Source organism: Polyodon spathula, chromosome 30 (genome assembly GCF_017654505.1).
Source record: "Polyodon spathula isolate WHYD16114869_AA chromosome 30, ASM1765450v1, whole genome shotgun sequence".
NCBI classification, from domain to species: Eukaryota; Metazoa; Chordata; class Actinopteri; order Acipenseriformes; family Polyodontidae; genus Polyodon; species Polyodon spathula.
In genome coordinates this window covers 1295750-1308188 of record NC_054563.1, presented here as the reverse complement: position 1 = coordinate 1308188, position 12439 = coordinate 1295750, and the positions used below count along the sequence as shown (strand labels likewise).

At 43.4% G+C, this 12439-nt stretch overlaps 1 protein-coding gene across 7 annotated transcripts in view; it reads left to right on the top strand.

Annotated features, from left to right (window-relative positions):
* The window catches only part of lnx2a (ligand of numb-protein X 2a), a 43020-nt gene that overhangs the window by 13476 nt on the left and 17105 nt on the right, over window positions 1-12439 (top strand). For 4 of the 7 annotated variants that reach the window (XM_041233175.1, XM_041233177.1, XM_041233174.1 and 1 more), the window contains exons 2-3: window positions 8465-9006; window positions 11758-12008. In XM_041233175.1, coding sequence (XP_041089109.1) covers window positions 8606-9006; window positions 11758-12008 — 652 coding nt within the window. In that variant the 5' untranslated portion in view covers window positions 8465-8605. Of the gene's footprint in view, window positions 1-3022; window positions 3118-4427; window positions 4908-6350; window positions 6530-8464; window positions 9007-11757; window positions 12009-12439 lie in introns of those variants that run through there. The other 3 variants (XM_041233180.1, XM_041233179.1, XM_041233178.1) reach the window with 3 other exon arrangements.

Here is a 12439-nt window from a genome sequence, read left to right as displayed (position 1 = left end):
GTGTAAGGGTTACATCATTGCCGTTCCATTGTGTAAGGGTTACATCATTGCCGTTCCATTGTGTAAGGGTTACATCATTGCCGTTCCATTGTGTAAGGGTTACATCATTGCCGTTCCATTGTGTAAGGGTTACATCATTGCCGTTCCATTGTGTAAGGGTTACATCATTGCCGTTCCATTGTGTAAGGGTTACATCATTGCCGTTCCATTGTGTAAGGGTTACATCATTGCCGTTCCATTGTGTAAGGGTTACATCATTGCCGTTCCATTGTGTAAGGGTTACATCATTGCCGTTCCATTGTGTAAGGGTTACATCACTGCCGTTCCATTGTGTAAGGGTTACATCATCGCTGTTCCTTCCAAACTCTGATATTATCAGGACAGAAAACAACAACTGCTGCAAAAAAAAAAAAAATAATAATAATAAATATATATACTTTTTTTTTTTTTTTTTTAAAGCTTTACTGGAATTTATTTGAATATTTTTTTTTATTTATTTATTTATTTATTTTATTTATTTATTTTTTTAAAGGATAATATACTAGGCATTTCCATTTAAGTCTCCGCCTGGGGAAAATCAGTGTTTTGTGTAGAGAGGTAAGTGGTTTGCCTCAAGCCACAGAAAGATTGATGTTTTGAGACAAACACTGTACCATCTTTGGCAGTGAGCCAGAACAGCAGTGCATAATATAAGCCTGTACAGTGTGGACGGTAGCAGCGCTGAAAGACCTGCTACTAATGAGCTACCACTGTTTCATTTCTAAACTGTATTTATACAGAAGAATTAGCCATTGAGACGAGGGCTCGTTTACAAAGCAGTCTTGTTAGCCCAGGAACACACAACCCGCGGCCCATTGATCATCTGCCTGCGGCCCAGTGTCTTTATTCCATTTTACTTGTCAATATAAATATTTCTTGTAACTTTGACTTGCTTTTTCTCATTTTTCGAATAAAGCAGCACAGCGTTTTAATTTGTACTGCGGAGGGGAATTGCTTATCATCAACTTAACAAATTTCATGAGTGTTCCTCTCCTTTCTCAAATGCACCAACCCACTGCATTGAAAGAAGCTATTCCAGCATAAGACTCAGGCTGGGGAGCTGACGTCGCTGCCCTGTGCCTCGTACAGCATTGCTGCCTGGCTGCTGCAACTGAGCACCTCATCGGCAAGCAGATATTTCATTCGCTTTGTATTATTATGTAATGCGTCTGTATATGGTAAGCATATTGTATTGATACCTTGTTTTTAATTGTCTTGTATATTTTCTGTAATAAAAGTTTGGTTGCGCACCTTTGTGTTAGACAATAAAATAATTGCAGGTAAAAGCAACACAATAAATACATCTGTGTTTCAGACTTAAACAGCAGCCCACAAAAAATAACAGCATAAATAAGATGCATGTGTATGTTAATGTGGACTAAAGAAAAAACCCATTTTTGGGAAATGACGGGTGAAAGCGTTCTCCCAAACACGTGCAAACCCATTGGGACTGCCGAACCAACAGCATTCCGAGAGCGCAAACTATAGCCAGTGCTAGTCCTCTCCACCAGAGCATTCAGGTAAGGAGCTACCAAACCTTGATGAGCCTTAAAAAGAAAACCGTACCAATGAGAAAAGCCTACGATGCGTTAATGAGAGCCAGCCTAGTCTTATATACATATGACAGTGGTGAGTCAAAGAGGGGCAGTCTGGAACACATCTGCAGCATGAATTATATATTCCATCCAGTTTGTGTAAAGACTGCTTGCGGTGAAAGCATGTCATATTCATCTCCAGCACAGAATGGAACACAGTAAACACTGGGAGTGCTTCATTCTTGCTTTAATCTGCAGTAATCTTGGACTACAAGCACATGGTGTTAACTTGGGAAAGGTAGAGTAGGATTAGTGCTTTGTAACCAATCAGAAAAAGCCATTGTGTGATGCCCTCCATTTGAGTGGTGTTACTGGTTTATGATGCCTGACTGCATCACTGTGGATGAGACTACATGCGTACAGAATGGGTGTGTGTTTGTATGGAAGAGATTTTGAATAAATAACCTCACACTGCACACATCCTGTTGTGTAAACGCTGCTGCTGACCTGTACATTTGACATGCATGTCTTTGACAATGATTAAACATTAAGAGAAAATTCTAAAAGTGTAACACTCGTTAACATTCCTACTTTAAATATCATATTTTTTATATATTAAGAAATGAGCTTTCCAGCAAGTGATGCTCTCTATACCCTCAATGCTTTTTGCTATACTTGTCGTAGTCTCTGTTGGAGCTGAGCCTTCCACAGAAGCCCAGTTTCGCGATCTTTTTTAATTGCACTCCATTCCAAGCCAGTGGAGTTTTTAGACCATCTTCCCCATCAGACCTCAGCCAGCTACAGCAGACCTACACAGTCGAGACAGTGTGTGGGAAATGCATGTACTGCACTGCCTCTAATGAGTCCCTCCCTGCTGCCTTGAGGAAGAATCCCACTGGTTCACCTTGAAATACGTGCATAATCCCATCAGTACTCCAAACTGGGGACCCCAGAGGATTTCAAGAGGGAGGTGTCTTGGAGCTCCGCAGTTGTGAGCTGTGAAGACACTGTACCTGCTCGCTTTTACATGTGGTGTTGATCTTACAAAAGCCACAATGAGACTTCCCTTTAAGGGTGTATATACAAGTGGTGTTTGCAGTATGTCCAGCTGATTAACAAAAGAAAGAAGTAATGTGGCGGTCCTGTTACAGTGTACAGTGCAGGTGGTGTTGTTTTTTAATACTGTATTGACTGTATTGCTGTTGCTCAGTCAGGAGGTGCAGAGGTCACTGTGTGTGTGAGACTGCGCTACAGTAGCTCTCAGTGAAGAGGCTGGCATCAAGCATACTGTTTGCCTTGCTATTTTTAAGCTGCAATGTGTTGATTGAAGCAGAGCTGTGTCTTGTGGGAGGGTGAAGGGACACATGCTTTCTAATCAGGTGGTTGTACTGTTAGGAGTTGTGTTATAGAATTGTTTTAATTTTCTTCTTCCTCAACTCCTGCCTCAGGGGCTGGTGTCACTTCAGCTTGGACTGTGGGGTTTGATGAAGTACCAGACCCAGCCAAGGAATGTGAGAGTCGATACTGCCGTTCTTTCTAGCACGTAAGCCTGTACATTTTATCTGGTGCCATTTACTCGGTTGCTCTCTTTGCACATGCTTTATTATTTTGGTTGCTGTGACTGTAAATACCCATTGTGCAGTACTAAACTGAGAATAATAATTCCATGTCTTTTATTTATCGTCAAACCTGCGCAGTCTGAATCTGTAAACTGTCAGATGTTCAACACACATTACACTTTGCTTTTTAACCTAGAAGCGACCAGAGCAAGTGTCGCATATACATGCAATCTTATATAGAAACGTATTCACAAATGTAGAACTTTAACAATCATACGTGTAGAAATCTAAACCCACACTTTCAGTGCTGATTATTACATCATAGAAACAGCATGATAACAAACATTACAGCATTTTTTAAAGTCACTGTAGTAAGCAGACCCTGATGTATTTTTGTAATTCATTAATAAGTGAGCCCTGCATTTTAAGGAAGTAATGTTAATGTTCTTTTATCTATCTGCTTGAGCCTCTCCAGCTGTAATATATCATTAGATATTTCCATTCTGTGAAAGGAAGACATTTTTCTCCTTTCCAGTTTTTAAAGGTTTCATTTTTTATTATCAAACAACACTAGAATAAGACAGTAGTAACATAATTTCTATTAAAGGGCATCCCACACGCTGTTACACCATATGTTGCTGGGTAGCGGCGAGACAGAGACTCGGAGGCAAGGAAGGCTGCAGTTTAAGGGCTAAAGCGCACTTTTGATACACTAAATAACACACAAATATAAACAAAAAGGCCAAAATGAGGGGTTAACAAAACACCTGCAATTCATCTTCACTGAACAAACATCTGGCATTGTGCAGGTGGCCACTCCCCTGTCTGCTCTGGAGAGACACATTCATTGCTCTCAGTCCTGTCACTCTAGAGGAAAGAAATTGCAGCAGTCATTTGGCATTTACTGTTGTGCAAACAGTGCAGGCCTGAAGATGACGTCCAAGTGCACTGTACAGCACTCCCTGTGATCTGCCAGCGAACAGAGCAGAACAGGGAGAATCATTCATGGTCCGAGACTCAGGTCTCCCAGGTGGAAAGGATACAGCAAGATCATTCATTGCGTGAACCCGATCTCATCTGCCACCAGCAAGCCAGAATGTGCCATGCATAAGATGGTACTGTTGGCAAAATAAGGTGTGCTGGAATGTTCTGAAATCTGGTGTTTTGATTGGCTGAGAGACTCATGATGAATAATATAATAAAGGTATTTGAGATACAGTATGAAATGAAATGCAAAGAATAGTTTACTGGCATAAATAACATCCTGTATTGTGTTTTTTTGCTGGTGGAGATTGTGTAACGTACAGAGTAAAGGCTCTTTTTAACATGTGTTTGTGACTGCGTTATGAACAAGGTTCTCGGCAGGTTGTGTATACAGGTTCTGCTTCTCTAAAACAATCTCAAATCAATCCTTAAAAATCCTGATTGGTGTAGTCTGGAAGTGGATTTGCTGAAAACATTGATTATTACCGTACAGTACGTGCTTGCCAGAATGAAAATAAATCTGCCTCCGCCTCCTTGGAAATTCTTAAACGGCAGCACATTTCATCCTTGTAATCAGCAATCCACAGGAGAGGAAATATGTTAATCCCCCAAGAAAGGAAACTGCCGAGTTACATGAAGTTGCGTGACACTTTTCTGTTCAAATCGGACATGCTACAGACTCCTAGTGGAGCTCAGCTCAGGGTTGAAAGCAGGGTCTTTACTGGATGCATCCTTCATCTCTGGTCTAAGATGGGATGGAGGAGGAGAATCTAACCCACAGTAGGTTTGGGTGAGTACCTATCTTCTTTCTGAAACTGCACTGCTTGGTTTCTTTCTGGTTAGGGTCCTCATTCACAAAACAGAGCCTCTTGTGCACTGATCGTGTCCGTCTCTCCGTCACACTCTACATGGTAAACAGAATGATTTTGCACTAATCTTTACCAAACCTTGTATCGTACTCTTCTGTAGAGGTTTGGGATTGTAATTGGCTAGAATTCGATTCTCTTTTGTACACATATGGTATGTTTAAGCTGTCAGGTAGTGCGCTATGCTGAGGACCCTTTGTATATGTGTGTGCTGTTTTACTGTGTAGTGTTGCTGTTCTGCTGTTCTGCTCCCTGCTCTGCCTTCATCCATGCATCACAGTAGGGCCTGTATGTTTAAAAATAAAAATACACGTTTGCTGCCAGAATTCATCTTACAGAGATGAACAATAAAGCTGCTGTTTGCTGTGCTGTTGTAGCTGAATTCCAGTGGACTATTCCACTACACTTGAAGGATGAATTCCTTTATTAACAAATGCCTTACTATAGCCATTTGTCCGTAGTGTTGCATTTAAAATATTTGCATGCATCGCTAATTACCATTAAAATCGAGTGTAGGTTCTGGGCACAGCAGAAGGTGGCTGGCTGGCTGTGGTACTGTATAGCACAGCAGCTGCTTTCTGCTCAGCCCAGTCCTTGGGGAGGATGCCCCACTTTATGTTGCTCCGTGGGACAGCGAGCCGGCATTTCTGTCTAATTATGTCTCCTGAGTGTCCTTGTGGCTCGTCTCCTCCGTGCTCATCCTTCATACAGAGTAGCAGAGTCACAGACGAGACAGGGAGGGGGCGGGACGAATGTCATTAACCTCTGTTAGCAGCTTAATGATTGAATGCTGCTGCAGAGCATGCGTTTATTTCAAGAGCAGGTGCTGAATTTTAAGCAAGGAGGCAAGATGATAAAGGAAAGACAATAAAATGTATAACAGTAATGCAATCATCGCCGGTGCTGGAATTTTATTATGATGATGATTTATATTTTGTATTTATTTCTCACAGTCTGTGGCAACAGGTGCTGCTTTGTCAGTGTTGGTTAATCTCTGGTGTGAATCCGTTGTATCTGTCTGTCTGCCTGCCTGCCGGACTGTCTTCTCAGCCTGGACTATGTTTCTGTCTGTATCAGTTTCTTGGCTTTCTCTCAATTAATAAATGGTTTAAGCAACGTACGGCACGTGCTCCCTGGTGAGTCAGTGTGAGTTGATACAAGCTGTGTGTTGTGTCTGTGCTGGACGGTATCTTCCCGGTACAGGGTCGGTATGTACAATTCTGTTATTGATAGACACGGATACAGATGTTCTTGATGATGTACTTGTGTAGTACACTGTGATATTGCACAGTGGAGCAGAGTGATGTGGTGTTGGTAGAATGTGTTGCCTCATTAGTACATTATATAAAGCTCAACAGATAGTCACTGATTGAAACGTCTGAGAAAATGAGTGATGCAGCTGCTAGGGTAGTATTCTCTCCATTAGGAACCTCTCTCTGGGTGTTGATAGTCTCCCTCAGAGTGGTTTTGAGTTAAATTGACATGAAGGAGCAGAGATGAGGAAGGAGCAGAGATGAGGAAGGACCTGGCCGCGTCACAGCCTCAGGTTGTAGGGGCTGACCGCCCAGTCCCGCTTTCTTTTCAGTGAACAGGAGATTGTAAGATAATGGAATTGGAGTCAGCCTGAGTTGGTCAACATACAGCAGAAAAGGTTGCCATGCTTTTAAGAATTATTCCCTGGATCCCCTCGGTGTATTTGATTTATTCCCTGGATCCCCTCGGTGTATCTGATTTATTCCCTGGATCCCCTCGGTGTATCTGATTTATTCCCTGGATCCCCTCGGTGTATCTGATTTATTCCCTGGATCCCCTCGGTGTATATGATTTATTCTCTGGATCCCCTCGGTGTATCTGATTTATTCTCTGGATCCCCTCGGTGTATCTGATTTATTCCCTGGATCCCCTCGGTGTATCTGATTTATTCCCTGGATCCCCTCGGTGTATCTGATTTATTCCCCGGATCCCCTCGGTGTATTTGATGACAGCCTTATTACATGCAGATCTGACGGCTTTGTCAGAGGGAGGGTAGGGTAGGGTGGGTATCACATCTGGATTGCAGATTTTTTTTTTTTAATATAATATAAAATTGGGAAGAAGAATCCTAATCTCTGTCTCAGGGGGCGCAAGAGGTGTTGTGGATATTCCTCATCCCCCTGCTCTAAATGAACAGAAAGTTCTCTGGGTGCAGAAGGACCAGCACCTTGTTCAGTCTGGAGCCAGCAGTTTATTCAGCCCAATTTTACAGGAAGCTGCTTGCCTCACATCCAGCCTGTTTGTCCCTTTTTGTTTTCTTTTTCTGTATTACTATAAAAGGATTTCCAGGGTGGAAATAAGACTCTTATTTGGCAGAGTCATATTGCAGTGCATATTATTTGACCTTTTCAATAATGCACCCACCCCCCGTAGCGCACACTGTGCTGCCAGGCCTGACACTGTAGCTTGGGTTCATAAAACTGTCACTAATACTAGTCTGTTAGAAACTAGAAAGCAGTACAGTTAGTGCATCACTGGACTCATTCCTTTCTGTTCTTACAGTAATCTAAATGCTTGCAGGATTCTGTTTCTTCTCCTAATGCAGTAACCCGCTGTAAAAAGGCAGCAGATAAATGAATCCTGTTTTAAATACCATTATACACTGCTGTAACAATTTACTATACTCACACATTTAGTGTTTTAAGATTCAGCTTCTTTTTTCTTCTTGTTTTTGAATGACAGTGTCCTCCATGCCTGGATTATTACCGCTCCCATATCAGACGAGCAAACTGGTTGCTAATTGCATCTCCTGTTGTTATGATGCCAAGGGTGAAAATCATTTCTCTGAGCAAAGCCTTTGCAGAACACCATACATTTACCCCCATTGTTGTAGATTCAGTATATTGCATTGTACAGTGCATTACTACTACCCTTATTGCACAGTAATTTACAGTACCTTGTTTTTCCAATGGATATACTGTGCATTTACTACAGTTTACCATGGTTTGCAATTTTTTTAAAAACATGCTTTACAACGCTTACCTGCTGTATGCTTTACAGTACCATGCTCTCACTGTGCATTACTACATCTTGCTATGCTTTTACTGTGGCAAACTTTTACAAGGGTAGTAGCAGCATTTCAGCAATTTTGCATTGTGGTGACTTTATCTACTGTCCAGTACAGTACTGCCCAGTCCCTCTGATTATGTCACCACTTTCTTTTAAAAAGCACCTTGCACTGTATTTTTGTATAAAGACGTTATCATCCATATTTCAGCGGAAAAAGTCTTGAGTGATTGCTTGGGCTTTTCAGTATAGGCTTTTTTTCATGCTGCAAACCAACCATGTGGATACTAGTACAATGGCCCCAATGATTTATATAATGTGTTTTTGGTTTGCATGATTGTATTGCAGACACTTTGACAAAATAATATAACCCTAAACTAGAGAGCATATTGATATCAAGATGTTAATGTAGTTGTTATTGTTTTTCTATGGTTTGTTCCAGAACTATGATACGGTTGCCAGCTCCCAAGCTCAGCCCAGCACCGTGAGACTTATCAATGGATGGCTGCGTACCTTTCCCAGCATTGTAGCGACAGGAGACTGCAGGATTGTGCCAAAGTGGACAGGGGCGGGGGGATGCAGCATGGGGACCACGAACGGCGACGCTGTTCCTGTGGAGCAGGATCCTTCCTTGAACCCCCTGTGTTTCGAGTGCGGGCAGCAGCACTGGACCCGAGAGAACCACCTCTATAACTACCAGCACGAAGTGGACGATGACCTGGTGTGCCATATCTGCCTTCAGCCTCTGTTCCTGCCCCTGGACACCCCCTGTGGGCACACATTCTGCTCCAAGTGCCTACGCAACTTCCTGCAGGAGAAGGACTTCTGTCCCCTGGACCGCAAGAAGCTCCACTTTAAACTCTGCAAGAAATCCAGCATCCTGGTTCACAAACTGCTGGATAAGCTGGTGATATCCTGCCCCTTCACCTCTGCCTGCCCGGACGTGATGCAGCGATGCGACTTGGAAGCGCATCTTAAACACAGGTGAGAGAACAGCATGCATGTATATCTCCTACGTAACCATACACCACTGGCCAATGACTTTTTGACTAGAACATGTCAATATTTTACTACATGGTATATTTCCTCCACTTCAGCAAATTGAGTTTACCAGTTATTTTATTGCATGACCGGGGCCATTTATACAGCACAGGGCTGAATGTAGTAAAGCAGGGGTGGCCAGCGAAGGGTCTTCTGGTTTTCGTTCCACCTCAGTTCTCAATTACTTAATTGAACCACTTATTTTCTTAATTGGGCAACACTAAGTGTATTTCCAGGTCTTTTAGCCAGTGATGATTTGAAGATACCCAGAAATCTTGCCGGACTGTGGCTCTCCAGGACCAGGGTAATAAAGGGTAACAGTTGCTTTGTCATTAATGCCAGACGCAATACAACTCTGAACTTCATCCTGACCTTTTCAACTAACGTTTTCACTGGTCCCTTAATTTTTGAGATTAAATTGATTTTGTTTGTTTGCTAGTTTAAGAAATGTAGACTTTTGACCGGGTTAGTCGTCAGTGAAGACCGCTGATCCACAATGTATTTCTGTGGAGCACTGGGCTGTGGACAGTCCCTCAATCCCATACCTTATGATACCACGAAGAAGGGAATTTAAGACTCCCATTCGCTACTATGTGAAACCAGCATGTACCCGATCAGCGGGACTTCAGGGTTAGCGGCGTGTGTTAACACATGACATCGGAAATCACACTGGAACCTCACGGGACTCCTCGTCCCAGTCTGATGTAGTGTTGAAATCACGCTGGAACCTCACGGAACTCCTCGTCCCAGTCTGATGCAGTGTTGAAATCACGCTGGAACCTCACGGAACTCCTCGTCCCAGTCTGATGCAGTGTTGAAATCACGCTGGAACCTCACGGGACTCCTCGTCCCAGTCTGATGCAGTGTTGAAATCACGCTGGAACCTCACGGAACTCCTCGTCCCAGTCTGATGCAGTGTTGAAATCACGCTGGAACCTCACGGAACTCCTCGTCCCAGTCTGATGCAGTGTTGAAATCACGCTGGAACCTCACGGAACTCCTCGTCCCAGTCTGCTGTAGTGTTGTAATCACGCTGGAACCTCACGGAACTCCTCGTCCCAGTCTGATGCAGTGTTGAAATCACGCTGGAACCTCACTGAACTCCTCGTCCCAGTCTGATGCAGTGTTGAAATCACACTGGAACCTCACGGGACTCCTCGTCCCAGTCTGCTGTAGTGTTGAAATCACGCTGGAATCTCACGGACTCCTCCTCCCAGTCTGATGCAGTGTTGAAATCACGCTGGAACCTCACGGGACTCCTCGTCCCAGTCTGATGCAGTGTTGAAATCACGCTGGAACCTCATGGGACTCCTCCTCCCAGTCTGATGCAGTGTTGAAATCACGCTGGAACCTCACGGGACTCCTCGTCCCAGTCTGCTGTAGTGTTGAAATCACGCTGGAACCTCACGGGACTCCTCGTCCCAGTCTGCTGTAGTGTTGAAATCACGCTGGAACCTCACGGGACTCCTCGTCCCAGTCTGCTGTAGTGTAGAGGTCTAACATATCCCTGAATGTAAACAGCATTTTGAAGTTGTTAGGGAGCTTCAATTCGAGGAGCCTGTTTCATTATTCATACCACCCCGGCTCCACACCTCGGCATGTTAGGGAGCTTCAATTCATTATTTATTTAGTGAAATGGCAAAGGGAACCCTGACTTGTGGTGAGTAAACATCTCCCTTCACTCACAGCAGTCAAACCGGTGTAATTTTAACTAGCGATGTGCTTGTCTCAAGAGTCGTGTGCAGAGCTGTCTTCTACTTTAATCCTGTATCATTTTTAATCCAGTACAAGAAGAAATATGAAAGGCGCACTGGGGAGACTCTTGGTGATTTTTAACATTGCATTTGCTCTTCCAATTCCAGTTTTCCTGGTTCAAGAACTTTATTTTTCCCTTTTAATTAAGAACAGGTTGCTGCAAGTAGAAAGTCTTTCTCTGGCTTGTTAAAATCTGCATGGTTCTCAGTGCATGACCGGACTCTGTGCCATGCTTAAAAGAGAGTTATGAACAGCTGTTCACTCCTTCTATGAACAGTTGTACACTCCTTTTATGAACAGCTGTACACTCCTGTAGCTGTTACAGGTTTGGCGTAGGCTGCTTTCAGAACATTGTGGACAGTAAGATGTTAAAAATAAAAAAAGAACCACCTTTGTCAGGGATGAAAATAAGACCCAATGCATATCCGTGTGATCCATTCCTGGTTTTACTGTGAGTTTAATGAGGCTCACCTTAGCTTGTTACCTGTACACTGTGTTTAATCAGGCTCGTATTAAAACCTGGAATGGGGGAAACTGCTATGCAAAAGGAGTCTTATTGCCATCCATGTTTGTTGAGATGGTAGTACAGCCACATGCATACAGTAATCATTTAGTATAGCTTGCTGGCCCAACTCCATCAAAGAGAAGTAAAGTAAGTGTCTTCTATCATTATAGCAGGGTCGGGGCCCAGTCCCTTTTTTTCAATTCCTTTTTAAACTCAATTCCCAATTCCTGTTCCTTTTTAATCAGTTCCAGTTCCAAGTCCTTTGAAGGAATTATTTTGAAGGAATTGGAATTGGGAATTGATTTGAAAAAGGAATTGATAATTGAATTGGAATTGAAAAAAGGGAATTGACCCCAACCCCGATTATTATCATTAGTAGTAGTAATATGTATTATTATGATCCTGGTCATTGTCACTCTGTCTGTCCCCTGCAGGTGCCCAGGGGCTGCGTGCCACAGAGCCGGGCTGGAGAGGCGCAGGTCAGGGAGGCTGCAGCAACAGCAGCAGCAGGCAGAGCCGGGGGAGGATAGCAGGACCATGGCAACTGACCCTGCGGACCCTGCCGTGCTGCCAGATCCCAAGCTGCCCACCGGAGGCAGTGCATCCTCCGCCACAGCCTTGCCCATGTGGGCAGACGAGCACGGCCTGGATAACCCGGCCTTTGAAGAGAGCAACGAGGAGGACAGTGAGTACAGCAGGGTGGGGCAGGGCAGCATCCAGACTGCATCTGCTTCTCAGGGTCCATACAGGACCGATCAGTACAGTTCAGTGGTGTTACAGTGAGATTGATTTCTGAGCTGGTTCGTGAGTAATCATTTTGTCAGGAATGGTGTAGCAGCACTGGGGCTTTGTCCATTGGTGGTGGGGTTTCCCATCTCTCTGCTTGACCAGCACAAATCCTCTACAGTACATTGGCCACATTAAAACTCTGCACTCCTCTCCAATCGTAGATCACTTGTATCTTCTTGTGTAATTGAAGAACTACTGTTCTGGTGTGTAAATGGCCAGTGTTTTTTCTTTTTGTCTTTTTATTATATTGTAATAAGCATAGGGCTATATTCTCTCCAAATTGTCATTAAATAGTTTTTTTCATAAAGGAAAAATACACCCAATAAG